The sequence below is a fragment of the Aspergillus fijiensis genome (assembly GCF_003184825.1).
Source record: "Aspergillus fijiensis CBS 313.89 unplaced genomic scaffold BO72scaffold_29, whole genome shotgun sequence".
NCBI lineage: Eukaryota > Fungi > Ascomycota > Eurotiomycetes > Eurotiales > Aspergillaceae > Aspergillus > Aspergillus fijiensis.
This window is the reverse complement of record NW_024469005.1, coordinates 150,640-165,105: the sequence shown is the minus strand read 5'-3', so window position 1 is coordinate 165,105 and position 14,466 is coordinate 150,640. Positions and strand designations below refer to the sequence as shown.

Sequence of the window (14,466 nt, the reverse complement as noted above, 5' to 3'; positions counted from 1 at the left end):
GTCAGAATCTACTTAGTGTCACCATGTATCAGACTGGCTGGCAGTATCGGGTCATAATTGCTACTAGGTAGTTGTAGAATATGCCGGCAGGTCAACAGTGTTCCAAGTTGTTGCTGGTTGGTGCTATTGGGGAGGCGGATAAGTCGGGCGTGTCAACGCCGGATTGATCAGGTCAATGACGTCGGGAAAGTCAAAGCCCGACTAGCCGGTCCAGGCACTGCTGCGTCATGCATCCTGGACCAATCACTTTTTTCACCGCCTTTTCCGGAACATCCTTCTATCCGAAGGGTGACGCTATCGCCAAAGATGGCTTAGCGCGGTCAAATGCCTCTCCGCCTTCACTCTGGAGACCAGCCGGGATCGGTTGCGCGCAAACCATCACCACGGATCTCGCTCACTATTGAGGAGCTAAGACTGTCATTTTGTGGAGTTTTTCTCGTTGTCGATTTATCCTCTTTCATTCTGCCTTCTTGCAATCCTATCCCTGCACAGGCCTGTCCCTATTTCCCCTATCTGCAGCTGGCAGGCATCGGCACAGTGATGTCGCTGTGAAATTGAGTTGGGAGGAACAGAAACTCAAGCCCCCGTCCGAACGGAAAACAGTGTTGGAGTCCCCAACACCATTTTCCTCACAAGCAAACCATTCTCTCTGCCTGGTCTGCCACAGACCTATTCTTCGCCACGTCAAGGCATATTGCTGGAATTCTCTTCATGCACATAGACCATGAACTCTTCTGGGAACGATAACTGGCACCCCGGTGGCCCGCCAGCGCATCCGGGGATGGACCAGATGAACCAACAACCTCGTCCCATGGGCTCATTCAGGTATGTATCTGGGGCGATTCCCTGATGGTGTAATATCTTGTGTGAAGAGCTTCCCACTGACCTGACTTCTTCTCCAGTCAAAACCCCCAGCCGCAACAGGGTCCATCTGCGCAACCCACGGGGCCAGTTCTCCCACCTCCAGGCGGTTCGAACTCCTTTCTGCTTTCTCTGATGTTCTTTGCTAGCGCTCATCTTGCTGATATATTTGGTGTCATCAGGTCCTTATCACCCCGCGAATCAGCCCGGCGGCCATTCTCTTCCTGGCTTGGCTGAGCTGAGCCAGGGTCACGCCGGCCCACACCAACCTCCTGCCTACGGACAACACCCTCAGGGTCCTTCTCACAATCCTGGTCACTCGCTACCGGGTATCGGCCAGGCAATGCAACACCCTTCGCCGCAGTCCCTGAGCCGAGACCGTGAGCGGGATTCTCGAGAGCGAGAGCTGCTCGAGAGACAGCGCCAGGAGGAACTAGCCCACAGAGAGCGTGAAGTGCGCGAGCGCGAACGCGAGCAGATCGAGCGGCAGCAGCTGGAACGACAACGTGAGCAGCAACATCACGGAGTTCAGCATAGCGCTGCCTCGATCCCTCTGCATCAGCCGGTTGCATCCAAAGTGCCAAACTCTATCCATGGCCCCAACGGGCTTCTCTCCAATCTGAGTTCGAACCCTGCAAATGGACCTCAAGGCTCCATGCCAGGATCCGGGGGTCCAGGCGCACTATATGGTCAACAGATGCAGCATGGCGAAGGGACACCAAGGTCTTATCTGCAGCATCCTGCAGGGCCACCTGGCCAGCCGATCTTGGGATTCAACGGGGCAGGCGCTCCAATCCCCGGAAATGTTGGCAATGTTGCTGCCCTTGCTGCTCAGCAGCAGGGCCAGCAGCCGATCTTGAATGTGAGTGGTTCATTCTTGCGCCCCGTCGCGAGATGATAGATGGTAATTGCTGACAATCCTGCAACAGGATGCGCTCAGCTATCTGGACCAGGTCAAGGTTCGATTTGTTGATCAGCCTGACGTTTACAACCGCTTCCTTGATATCATGAAGGACTTCAAGAGCCAGGCGTAAGCTCCCCGGACTTTGATCTTGGCATGTTTTCCATTCTCCTAACGAGATGTAGAATCGATACCCCTGGGGTCATCCAGCGTGTCTCAACCCTGTTCAACGGCCACCCTACTTTGATCTCCGGGTTCAACACTTTCTTGCCACCCGGCTACCGAATCGAATGTGGAACTGAGGACAATCCCGATGCCATTCGGGTCACAACACCGTCAGGCACAAACACCTTGAGTATGCCCCGTACAAGACACTCCTTGGAGTCTAGCGGAGAGCTCGGACCCTCAGGAGGCATGACCTCTCACGGCCGGGCTGAGTACTATGAGCAATCACGTCCTGGCTGGCAACAACCGCAGCCTCAACCGCAGCCCCAGCAGCCCCAGCCCCAACCCCAGGGCAATCTGCCAGGGTCGTACTCTCCTGGGTCGCGTATAATGCCCGGAATTTTCGGACAACAGGGGGGACCGAACCAGCCCCAGGATCATCACTTCGACTTCCCGACTCAACAAGAGCAGCAGGCTGCGGCGGGGGCAGCAGCCATGGCCCATCAGTCAGACCAGCGTGGCATTCACCTCCAAGGGGCTCCCTCCGCCGCTGCCGCAGGCTTAGGAAGACCTTCGTTGTTGCACATGGCTGGACCCTCTGCGCAGGGCCCTAATATTAACCAGTCCATGAACAATTTAGCTGGGGTCGGAACAGGGATGCTTCAAGGCGCTCAGGCCGACTTGAACAAGCGTGGTCCGGTAGAGTTCAACCATGCCATCAGCTATGTCAATAAAATCAAGGTAAGAGAGAAGCATGACAGCACTCGACGTTCGTCATCAGCACATCGTCTAACATCGGGGCCTCCCCAACAGAATCGATTCGCAAGCGCTCCTGAGATCTATAAGCAGTTCCTCGAAATCCTACAAACCTACCAGCGTGAATCGAAGCCAATCCAGGACGTGTACGCTCAGGTGACCCAGCTGTTCAACACGGCGCCGGATCTGCTGGAGGACTTCAAGCAGTTTCTGCCTGAGTCGGCTGCTCATGCGAAACAGCAGGCTGCTGCGCGCCAGGCAGAGGAGGCTGCTCCTACAAGCAACCTTCGCGGGGAAGCCAGCTATCCAAGCGCAACTAACCTTCCCTCACAAACTCCCAACCGTGATGTGAAGATGCCGCCTTTGGGCCAGTTTAACGTCAAGGACACCGCAAAGGACGGCAAGAAACGGCGGGGTGGGCCTGGAGCTCCCTCCACCATAGGCTCGTCGATTTCTGGACCTTCTGCTGAGGCGGCTCGCATGGCCGAGTCTCAGGCTGGTCGAGCTCCAGCGATGCAGCCTGGTGCTGCTAACAAGGTGAGAAGGCTTCTGTTTCAGTTACGCTTCACTTTGAGCTTACCGCTACTCTGACCTTCCTCTCTTAAATGTGCCCCAAGAGTCCACGTTCTGTGAACGCCTCTGAATTCACTTTGATATTGCCGTGCTTTCTGATATTTGCTGCGCGATCACGCTAACCCAACGAAGCGAGCCAAGGTCCATCATAAACCGTCCCAGGCGGAGGCGCCAGCTGTGTCGCCAACCCTTGTTCCTGCGCTTCCTGAGCCCATACAACCTTCTTTCTCGTTGACGCCAACTCAAGAGGAGTTCGCTTTCTTCGATCGGGTCAAGAAGTATATTGGAAATAAGCAGACATTCAGTGAGTTCCTCAAGCTCTGTAATCTCTACTCTACGGACTTGATCGACAGACACGTTCTCGTTAAGAGAGCTGCCAACTACATTGGTGCCAATCCCGAGCTCATGGCATGGTTTAAGCGCTTTATGCATGTTGATGAACCTGAAGACAAAATTGTTGACGTCAAGGCGAAACAAGAGCCGGGCGTGGTTAATCTCTCACACTGCCGCTCCCTCGGGCCGAGCTACCGATTATTGCCAAAGCGCGAACGGCAGAAGCCTTGCAGTGGCCGCGATCAATTGTGCTACAGTGTTTTGAACGACGAATGGGCCTCTCACCCCACGTGGGCCTCTGAGGACTCTGGTTTCGTGGCTCACCGTAAGAATCAGTTCGAGGATGCTCTGCATCGCATTGAAGAAGATCGACACGACTACGATCATCATATCGAGGCTTGCACGCGCACAATCCAGCTCATCGAGCCAATTGTGCAGCAGTTCCTTGTTATGAGCGATGCGGAGCGTGCTGCCTTCAAACTGCCCCCTGGTTTGGGCGGTCAGAGTGAAGCCATCTATCAGCGTGTGATCAAGAAGATCTATGACCGCCAGCGTGGTGAGAAGATCATCAAAGAGATGTTCGAGCGGCCGTGCCATGTTCTACCCATCATCCTGTTCCGCCTGAAACAGAAATGTGAAGAGTGGAAAGCCAGCCAGCGCGAATGGGACAAAATCTGGCGCGAGCAGATGCAGAAGGCCTACTGGCGGAGCTTGGATCACCAAGCGATCGCCAGCAAGGGTACCGACAAGAAGCTCTTTGTGGCGAAACACATCCAGACCGAAATCCAGAACAAATTTGAAGAGGGTCGAAACTTGCGCAAGGGCGGGTACCAGGTCCCTCGACATCAGTTTGAGTACACGTTTGCGGATCCGGCTGTCTTGATCGACGCGACACACTTGCTGCTCACCTTCATCGACCGGAACTCGGCTGGGTTCGGAGCCGATCCTCAAAAGGTGATGACCTTCATCAAAGACTTCATTCCAGTATTCTTCGGTATGGATCGGGATACTTTCCATGTCTACATGAATGAACTGTCGAGCGGTACGCCGCCGATCGACGAGGGCGATGATGAGAGTCTGGCTGCGGACGATGCTTCCACTCCCCGCAGTCGTAAGGGTGGTGCCGGAAAGAAGATGGGTCTTCTCCGCGATGTCTTAGAACGTGCCGGTGAAAAGGTCCATCGGGCCGAGAAGGAAGGGAGTGCCCCAAACAGTCGCGATGGCACGCCTGATGCTGTTCTGGTTCCCTCGACCCCGATTCCCGACCCCGCCGAGTCCTTCGATGTGGCCGAGTTGAAATGGATGGAGCATCCGGGACAGGGTAACTTCAACCAGCAACGGGAGTACAACCTCAACGAGACCTACGAAAAGAAGGTGCATCACTTGTACGCCAACCTGAACATCTACTGTTTCTTCCGCACGTTCGAGATCTTGTATTCGCGCCTGCTCCGCATCAAGTTGCACGAGAAGGATGCCCATGACGATGTGCGGCGTGCGCTGGTCGGAAAGCCGGCGCAGGAGCTCAACCTTATTGACAAGTTCCCCACCGACTTCTTCTACGACTGCGACCCGAAGGCCAACCTCTACCAACAGATCGTTCGGATGTGCGAGGAGGTGATCAAGGGTGACATGGAAACCACGCATCTGGAGGAGACGCTCCGCCGGTACTACTTGCGGAGTGGGTACCAGTTGTACAACCTGGAGAAGATGTTCACGGGTATCTCGAAATTCGCGGGAGCCATCTTCAGTGGTGATTCGAAGGACCGCAGCTCTGATATCATGAACCTCTTCTTCAAGGAGCGTGATCGGGAGGAGACCACTCACAACCAAGAGATCCAGTACCGCAAACAAGTCGAGCGGCTGGTGAAGGATGGAGACATGTACCGCATTACATACGTAAGTGTTTTCTTTTTCTTCTTCTTTTTTTCTTTCTCTATTCGAAGGTATTCGTGCTAATCATCCTTGCAGCACCCTGGCAGCAAGAAGGCTGCTGTGCAGCTGTTGACTCCCGAGGACGCCACACTGGAGAATGAGGAGCTTAGCCCTGAAGCGCGCTGGTCGTACTACGTGTCGGCGTATACCATGCGGGATCCGACGGAAGGCGTAGCGTTCTCGCAGATGCGCATGCCGTTCCTGAAGCGGAACCTGCCGGCCAAGCTGGAGCAAGAGGAGGAGTACAACCGGTACTACCGGCCGTTAGTGCACCAGGACGGGCTGATCATCCGTATCTGCGCCAACAGCTACCACATTCTGTACGAGCCCGGCAGTTCCGACTGGTGGTGGCGACCCACCACCTCGACGGACGAATCCGCCGAAGAGGTAGCCAAGGAAGACGCGGCCGTCAAGGAACGACGGCGGGATCGGTTCATGGAGAAGCTGGTGAACAACCCTAGCTGGGCGCACGGGCTGAGCAAGGATCAGGTGGACGAGTCCAACCAGCGGTTCCGTTCGTGGATCAATGGACCGGAAGGCGACCAGAGTGGTGCAGCTGCAGCGTCCGCGGGGCCAGCGTCCGACGCTAAGGACGACCAGGCAGATGCAGAGATGACGGACGTCGCGCCGCCTGCATCCGAGCCCAAGGAGTAGTGAGGCTGCACCGGGGAGGGGCGGGGGCGGGGGCGGGGAAGGACTTCCGTTCGGTGGGTGTACTACGGGTGGGAGGGGATTATGATGATGATTGATAAACCAACTAGCGGGGGAAGAGCTTATGTTGACTTTTTCTGTTGACGCGAGATATTCGTTTCTTCTCCCATCCCCGGGGCGGCGTAACTATGTGGCATGTAAACTTTATTTTTTCTTTTCTCACATTCTTCTTCGGACCGGATTGAATCCCGCCAGGTTCCAGGTTCCTTGTCATTATTGATGTCTGTACTTTTTTTTTCTTATTTGCTGTCGGTCTTTCGCTTTCAGGTCCATGATGAGCGGATACGGTTTTACTATCTATGGTTGCACGAATGGGAATCTTTCTTTGATCAGTCCTCTATCTGCTGGGATTTCAGGTGTATACGAGTAGAGGGGTAGAGAGTTGGTTGTATTGACCCGGCATGAAACCTGTCTCAGTGTTGAGTTACTAGGGCTGCCGGGCCGGAACCTTAGGACTAGCTGGCCACTGCACAGGCTAGTTTTCTCTACAGCTGTGAGGGAGAGGGAGTCGGATTAGTGTTTTGAACCTGTAACAAGGGTAAGAAATCCTTCGGGTTGATTTGTGTTCAACCTTTTTTTCTGTTCTCATTCGAAGATCTTTTACATTCAGCCTTCTATAAGAGTGTACAATACAACTCATCTTGGTAACTCCTAGATCTATCTGGCATTTCGCAAAGTGTTGATACATGCTTACAACCCTTGTACTCTCATGTGGCTCAGTGGATTTGTGTGAGGGTGGTGTAGGGCCGGGCTTCTCTGGTTATAAAATTGGGTTATTTTTGAATTTTGATGATGAAGCCGAGTTCCAGTCTGTAAGCGATTCAACCAAAGCGCGGGAATGGGTAACATGGAAAAATATCTTAATCTCTTGGCAATCGGTGAGCCAGACTCACCAAGGTATCCACACGTCAAGCAGCCTGGTGACCCCTTCCTGTCGTCGTCTATAACCGGATGAATAGGGACAACAACTTTTCCCTTCGATAGAGCCACGGCGATCTCCTAAAGCAGATATAAACAAACTGAAATGTATAGTCATATCAAGGCCGCGGAAACTCATCTGGCTTGTGAAATAAGCAAAAGCCCTCTGTATCTCAAACACAGGCTTTGATGATCGCCTCGTGGCTCTATAAGATACGCTTTTTGTAGCAGCTCTTCTTATCCTCGTAGTAGGAGTTTCTCACGTGTGAGAAAACCCTTCCTCTTACCAAAGGTTTACCTCGGCTTGAACGGCGGCGCTCGCTCCGCAGCCTTGCAGGAATCTAATTCTTATAAAACTTTATATGGCAGATTCTTTTTGGATACTTTGTAACGATAAGCCTCGACAGGCATCTCGATAAACGGATTCAGTGTCAAGGACGGAAGATGTAAAGAATATATGGATTTGGCCTCTTTAAGACTTACCTTAATAAAGAAATAGATCGATATCAATAGAAAGCTATATCATGTTTACATCTTACCAACAAAGGAATGTATAGGTCTTCTAGGAGAGATACATTGTCTTGGTAATATCAGATATCTCAGTACCTTAGTAGTTATAGAAAGTATTAAATTTAACCTCTTAGAAAGAATACTTGTATAAAAGGGCGTATCCCAGGGCCTAAGAGGCTCCCGGCTTATAATTTCTCTGTAATCTGAGGTCTTAGGGGTGGTCTATATATAATAAAATTTTTGACTTCTGGATGGTTGGCTGATGGTTGAACTATATCAGCGTTGTGCGTCTAACGCCTCGGTCCAGCGAGGTCACATGATTTCAAATAGAACTGGGAATATGTCAACGGCATGAATTTGTGGAGAATTCCTTCCTTCCTTCCCTCCTTCATAATTCAACAAATCCCAAGGCATCAAGCTTCCCTCTTTGAGCAAGTGATTCCATCAGTATTACGTTCGTAATCGACAAACTATCTCAGGTATTGATATGTAAAGCAGCCTGGTAACCGCGCTGGATCACATGGCCGGATGGCTGAGGAATGCCGATATAATCAAACTAGTAACAAGACTTTAGAGAGTCCCTGTAGTTCTAAAAGGCTCTTGCCAATAGCAGCAGTCTCTGCTTTTTTTTTTGGCAGCGATTGATCTCATGCAAAGGCTACTTCTGTCAGATAGCAGCACATCAGTTCTTACACAAATTCGTTATAGCAAGTTGCTTTTTTATACCTTGTAACAATAAATCTCGGTGGGCAGCATCTTACTCAGCAGATAACAAATCTGGTATAAAGGACACATGGATTCGGTCTCTTACAAGTCTGCTTTGATAACCTTTCAATAAGAAGACGTATAGTTTTAACCACTTAATACATGGACCTTTTAGAAGACATAGGAGCTTAGTGATCTCAAGTAACTAAATAACTATCGGTAGTTGTACAAAGCAATGAGCTTAATGGTTAGAAATATATATATAACAGGACTTATCGTAGAACTCTAAGAGTCTCTAGTCTTATAATCCGCAAGGGATTAGATAAAGCTTCGGGATGGGTAATATCTGGATACCTTAGTACTTGATTAGTTAACCTTCCTAAGATATCCACATATAAAGCAGCCTGGCATGGCCGGACTACTTAAGAACGCCGAGATAGTCCATGGCCTGCTTATAGCAGTATGAATACTTGTTTTTGAAAGTAGTGCTAATGCTTCTTGACCCATTGTGTCTGGATCTCAAATGCATCCCTCTCCTTCCCCACCATAGCTTTCAGGCCAATATCTCGTAGCTCTGTAAACAGCGAAACGGCATCCCCATATAAATGGTGCGGGGTCCAGCCATCTCTCGATACGACGTCTGCGACGGAATTCCAGAAGTCTTGCACATCATTCCACCCAGCACTTTCTTCTGCATGGACCCGAAAATCATCCTCGGTGAAATGGATCGGACATGGAAAGTCAAACCCTAATTCATTCCAGCATCTGGAAGCATGATGATTTTAGCGGAAGGAAAAAAAAATCCAAAAAAAGAAGAGAAGAAACGCATAATAAAACAGGGGACGGTTATGCGAAGAACATGCCGTTCATTACCTCTCAAACCTAATCAGCGATTCCCGCAAGGGGAGAAGGTCGTCCTCCCACGTATCGCCCACGAACAGAACCGGATTGCACCTTGTCCGACCGTGATCAAATCGAAGGACTTTATCAAGTAGGGGTAGCTCTCTGGCAATCTGTTTCTCGTAGAGATAAAGCAGGATTGAGCGACTCATAAGGCCTCTGATCCGAGCCTTTTCCGCCAGATCCAGCTGCTTGAAGGTTGTGGGGGCTTTCAGGATAACTTCACCATTGTAATCGACTAGCCTTGGGTGACGTGCTTGAATGATCAAGGGTGCTGCCCAGAGCCCTTGCCAGTCTATTACACTCGAGATCTTACCATTACAAATAAAGATGTTGCCCGCGTGCAGATCGGTATGCCAGATGTAGGGTGCAACCACGACAGGATCATCCGGGAGCAGATAAGGGGCAACCTGACGATATTTCTGCAGTAGAGATATGTGACTGCTAGGAGAGTTCTGCGTTGCTGAGGTTACTAGCGGGTCGTCTTCGGCTCTTGGAGTTGCGTATTGTTGGATCCATGGCTCTTCTCGGTAAGCTAGGGAAAGCACATAGTCCTGTGGTTGTTTCCCTTTTTTCAACCACAAAGTATTAGTTAGGACGGGAAAGAAGAACAATAACAAGGTAACAAACATGGTCCTCGGTCCAAGGTCATCTCTGCACGTTCTTTGGACCAATAGTGTCTTTCTGCGAGCGGGCCAATAACAAAACGACGGCGTATTGTGTCTTTGAGCCCAGCGGATAATTCTGCACGGGCTTCGGCTGGCACAGCACCTCTGATGTTGACATCTGTATAGTACAAACTCCCATAGCTTAGAAGTTATTATCAGCAGGATGATAATAAATCAGACCTGACTAGAAGATTGGGGAAGCCTTACCAATTCAGTGGCACTTGAAGCATTTTCCTCTCCAGTTGGACGAGGTCCTTCATGACTGCGATCTTCTCTTCGAGAGAATAATCATCCCATAGATCTTCCAGCTTCGTACCGGGGGCTTCTTCCATTATGATATACTCAGACCCGACAGGGTTACACACGTCTGCATTCCAAGCATACACGTGAGGTGTTGGGACTCCGAGGACTGTGCGGGCCTGCATTTCCGTCTCATTTAGGAATGTATTGTTATCAGACTGGGGGAACTCATGGTTCAGTCACGTACAAACTCCATCGTGGCGACTTCAGATGCTGTGGTGTAGTACCTCGGCCCCGCAATCGGATGGGGGATTCTTGCAATCACGGCCGAGCCATCCCCCATCTCCAGCCTGAAGGTCTTATTGAACGAGCCTTCGGCCAGCTTCGTGATTGCCGTACATATCTCCGCTCCAACACTCTGCGCGGCGACTCGTTGTAGTTCCCGCACGTTGAACGGCGCAAATCGGTCGCGCAGCTGCTGCTCCTCGTCCCACAGCCAGCGGCCGCTGGTGTATCGGAAGAGATCTGTTGTGTCGGGCCGGGGTGGTATGCTTGCAGAGGTTATCGATTGCGAGACGCGGTGAGACTTTGCAAAGAGACGGGGGCAAGGGGGGGTGGGTATTCTCGAAGCTGAGCGTGTTGCATAGGGATGAGCACTTCTTCTTGGGTAAACAGTGGCGGGATTGAAGTGTTTTCGCGCAGGTGCAGTAGTACGCTTGGCTGACAACTTCATTGTTGGCTTGAATGGTAATGTCAATCAAGTAGTATGTGAGAAGGTCGCCACTGCCGCCTTTAAGTATAGGTAGTCACGGAGGTTGTTTTTACGAGTTCCTTCATTGCGGGACCTCTGTTATTACTGGTTCACACCGGGCAAGCCCCACACAGTCCCCACTTATTTTTAACTCCATGACAGTGCGAGCCCCACAAAACCTGAAGCTTTAACAGCTATAGAATAGTGGATCATAATAACAGATCTATGTTCAGTACGCATTTGGAATCAGGTTTCAGACTATCTCATCCTTGGGCACAATAATGTAAGCCGAATCAGATCTCCTTCACATCCTGCTACCTAGAGGATGCGGACTGAAAAGAGTGACGAGATTCGAGTGGTACCTGGTGATAATATCACGTAACATGGCCTTCCACGGCAAGCCGCTCATAGGGGTTCTTCCTCGCACCTCAGTGGTGTGTTGAAGTCGTCCGTCTACTCCTTCTACTTCAAGCCAAAGGTGGAAACAGTCGTGGCGTGTCCGTTTCTCTTCCATAACAAGATACCTGCAAGCCGACCTATACAGTTCTGATAGCCTGTGCTCGGGTGTCACTCCGATATTCCAGTCGGCTTCGGGCAGTAAGTTCTTGCGGATTGGGGTAGTTTCTTTTCTGGTAGTCGAGCGAAATGGCGTTTCAACTCTCAGCGATCAGGAAAAGGAAATCGTGGGAATTAGCGCATGAGTTCCGCCAAAATTGTATGTCGGGCGCGTATTCTTCAGCTTCGCTCCCGTCTACTCTTTTTTTTTTCCGTCTTCCTTCATCTTCTGCCTGCGTCTGTCTTCTCCTCTGCGACAGGAGAAAAGGTCTCGACCGGTGCTCAGGAAAATACTCTTGAAAGTCATGTCTCCAAGACCCGCAATGACTCGAACCCCGGCTATTCCGCAGTCTCGCGAGTTCCAGACGCTTTTTTGTTTTCGGAGTTCCCGTGGCTGAGTAGCCCTTAGGTACTTTCACGTCGAGGAAAGTCAAGATGGATGACTGACATTCGTGGATGGGAGAGAACCGTTGGCAGAACGCGATCATGCGCACAAGCTGCTGAGCTTTCTGTTTTGGGGCCTTTTCCCCATTGGCGAGGTGATACTGCGAGTTGATCTGTAGGCCAAGTACTTCAGGGAGAAGGTCAAGTGTGCTGAGTATATTACATCATGTTAGGAGCATAAGTCGCCATGAGTACAGACTAGGTACCCTCATAGCTACTCGAACGTATTCAGTCTCGGTAGATGATAGGCCCGCCATCCTCAACCCTGACATGGTTACTTGTATTTGTGAAGACTCGATCGCTCCTTGCTCCAGAACAATCTTCCACTCCTGTTCGCGCCCTTTCACCAGCTCATGTGTCGGATATTCACCAAATCTTCCGTGGAACACAGTCGTCCTCCCCATCGTCGTCCATTCCTTGGCGTCTTTTCGTTTCATAGCTGGTGGCATCGTTCACATGGTCGAAAAGTTTCGATGGACTGGATGCCACTAGCTGGTCCCTGAGGCGGCCGGCAAAGGTGTCATATGGCTTGTAAGGAATCATCTTCCGATGGGTCATAGGCCACGTTATGAGCATTACGGCAGACTTCAGGTTTCCGAGCGCGTCAGCATCGGCAGTACCCTGGGAATCCTTCGGCGCGGACTCGGAGTAAGCGGACGTCTCAAGATCGTCGAATTGGCATTCCAGCGATTCAAGATGCTTCCAAGTCCATAGTAGAGGGTGATCTAGGAGGTCACGCCGACCGCGGACAAAGTCCAGGAGCGGCTTTGGCGTACAAGCCTGTGTCACCATCAGGATGGCACCATCAGGGGTGGCATTATTGCTGTTGGTTGATGACTGGAAGATGAAGGCGAATGATGCTTAATGGAGTACTCTGCCGTGATGGAAAACGAAAGAAAGAATAGTACTACTCCGTAGTAGGTACTAGGTAAGGTACCTTAAGGTACTGGCTGGAGCGAAGCTTCGCCTGCTTTGATTACCGCGGCTGCAGCCGGCAGTTTCTCATCGCCTAGGCAGCCGTGCCTGACTACCGCCACTACCGCCCCACGGGTCCCACCGCTCGGGTCATCAAGCATCTGGATCTACAGTACTCAACACCAGCATTGTCATCTCTCATTTCGCGCAGCGACAAAGCATTCCCTTAATTGATCCAATTCGTACGCCTTGGCTTCTCGACGCCGATGACTGGCAAGATCAAGGCATTACGTACATTTTGTGAGCAATGCGCCGATCTCCATCCGCGCGTCCCTGGGGCTACGTTCAGAGTATGATACCAAGCCCGAAAAAAACACTGCCACTCAATCTTCTAAGCTTCACCTTTGTCCTACAGTCACTGTCCCGTGAGCATGAACACGGGAGCTTCTCGGATAGGTATGCACGCCGGTTAGAGCGCGACTCAGCATATTACTCATTCGTATCAGATTGGAATTCTCACAATGATTTCTTCAAATTCACTCGTGGCCGCTTCATTGTTGATGAGGCAGAGAATGCTCGAAAGCGAGAGATCAGATTCGACATGAATAGCCTCGCAAGAGTCGCAGCACAGTCGGTTGGAGCCGCGCGATGCATTGCCATCGAAAAGTACCCTGACGGCATGTTCAACAAAGCCTTCCTCATGACTATGGACAATGGTCAAGAAGTTATAGCCAAGATTCCCAACCCGAATGCTGGCATTCCACACTCCACTACTGCTAGTGAAGTCGCCACGATGGACTTTGTAAGTTCATCCTGAACACCAACAACATCCAAGTCTTGCTAACTCGTTTGATCCGGGGAGGCTAGAATATTTCTTGAGACCCCAGCGCCTCGTGTCTACGCACGGAACTCGCAAGCCAAATCGCACCCCGTGGGCGCTGAGTTTATCATTATGGAAAAAATAGAAGGTGTTCCGCTCTCCCAAGTCTGGAGCACTATGAAATTACCACAGAAGCTTCAAGTGCTTCTTGCCATGACACGTATCCAGAAGCAATGGCTGAACGTCTCATTCTCGCATTACGGCAGCTTGTATTACACGGAAGACTTGCAGCCACCAGCAGGCAACCACTTCGTCAAGGATGGCAAGGCTGTGAGAAATTCGGGCTTTGCCATTGGTCCGGCTACAGGCCGGGACTGGTGTGACGCAGGCCGCTCAGATCTACTCCGGTTGACCCTGGTGGTTTTGTTAGTACGGTAAGGAGGTGCAGGGATTCGAATTCTTTGAATTCTGCCGTATATATAATTATTAATACTTTGTATAGCCACCTGCGGTGTTGATTACTGCCTCGCATTTTACCGTTATACTGTTAACTAATTTGTCTAAAAATACTTCTGGTAAGATATTTTAAAAAGCCTGTACAACCTTATATAGCCGATTATATAATAGCTGTTTATTATTAGAAAGAAGAATTGTTCTATTTAATTTTTTATCCAGTTCTATATAGCCTTAATTGGGTTAAGATCCGGCAAAAAAGCAGACTAAGTAATTGGAAAGATTCTACGCTCTTAAAGTTTTTGAATAGTATTCTTACTTGCATGGCCGGGTGTATTATCTTATATTAATTAAA

At 50.6% G+C, this 14,466-nt stretch overlaps 4 protein-coding genes across 4 annotated transcripts; 2 read left to right on the top strand and 2 right to left on the bottom strand.

Annotated features, from left to right (window-relative positions):
- The first annotated feature begins 381 nt into the window (after positions 1-381).
- On the top strand, positions 382-6,194 carry BO72DRAFT_132979 (transcriptional regulator SIN3). The gene is made up of 8 exons (XM_040939112.1): positions 382-825; positions 903-970; positions 1,044-1,723; positions 1,791-1,891; positions 1,948-2,668; positions 2,741-3,220; positions 3,389-5,485; positions 5,558-6,194. The coding sequence occupies exons 1-8, from the start codon at positions 725-727 to the stop codon at positions 6,173-6,175; spliced, it is 4,866 nt and encodes a 1,621-aa protein (XP_040800394.1). The 5' UTR covers positions 382-724; the 3' UTR covers positions 6,176-6,194.
- Positions 6,195-8,862: 2,668 nt separating this feature from the next.
- On the bottom strand, positions 8,863-10,913 carry BO72DRAFT_486760 (aminoglycoside phosphotransferase family protein; the record flags this gene model as incomplete). The annotated part of the gene is made up of 5 exons (XM_040947954.1): positions 10,421-10,913; positions 10,141-10,352; positions 9,896-10,074; positions 9,239-9,833; positions 8,863-9,130 (listed from the first exon to the last, which is right to left on the bottom strand). Coding segments are annotated over exons 1-5 (1,740 nt in total), but the record flags the coding sequence as incomplete, so codon positions are not given.
- Positions 10,914-12,128: 1,215 nt separating this feature from the next.
- BO72DRAFT_132959 (uncharacterized protein) lies at positions 12,129-12,947 on the bottom strand. The gene has a single exon (XM_040939111.1). The coding sequence runs from the start codon at positions 12,713-12,715 to the stop codon at positions 12,290-12,292; it is 426 nt and encodes a 141-aa protein (XP_040800392.1). The 5' UTR covers positions 12,716-12,947; the 3' UTR covers positions 12,129-12,289.
- A 117-nt stretch (positions 12,948-13,064) lies between these two features.
- Positions 13,065-14,096, top strand: BO72DRAFT_430924 (uncharacterized protein; the record flags this gene model as incomplete). The annotated part of the gene is made up of 3 exons (XM_040943120.1): positions 13,065-13,294; positions 13,345-13,640; positions 13,701-14,096. Exons 1-3 carry the CDS (start codon positions 13,270-13,272, stop codon positions 14,094-14,096), a joined length of 717 nt encoding a protein of 238 aa, XP_040800391.1. The 5' UTR covers positions 13,065-13,269.
- Positions 14,097-14,466: the final 370 nt, after the last annotated feature.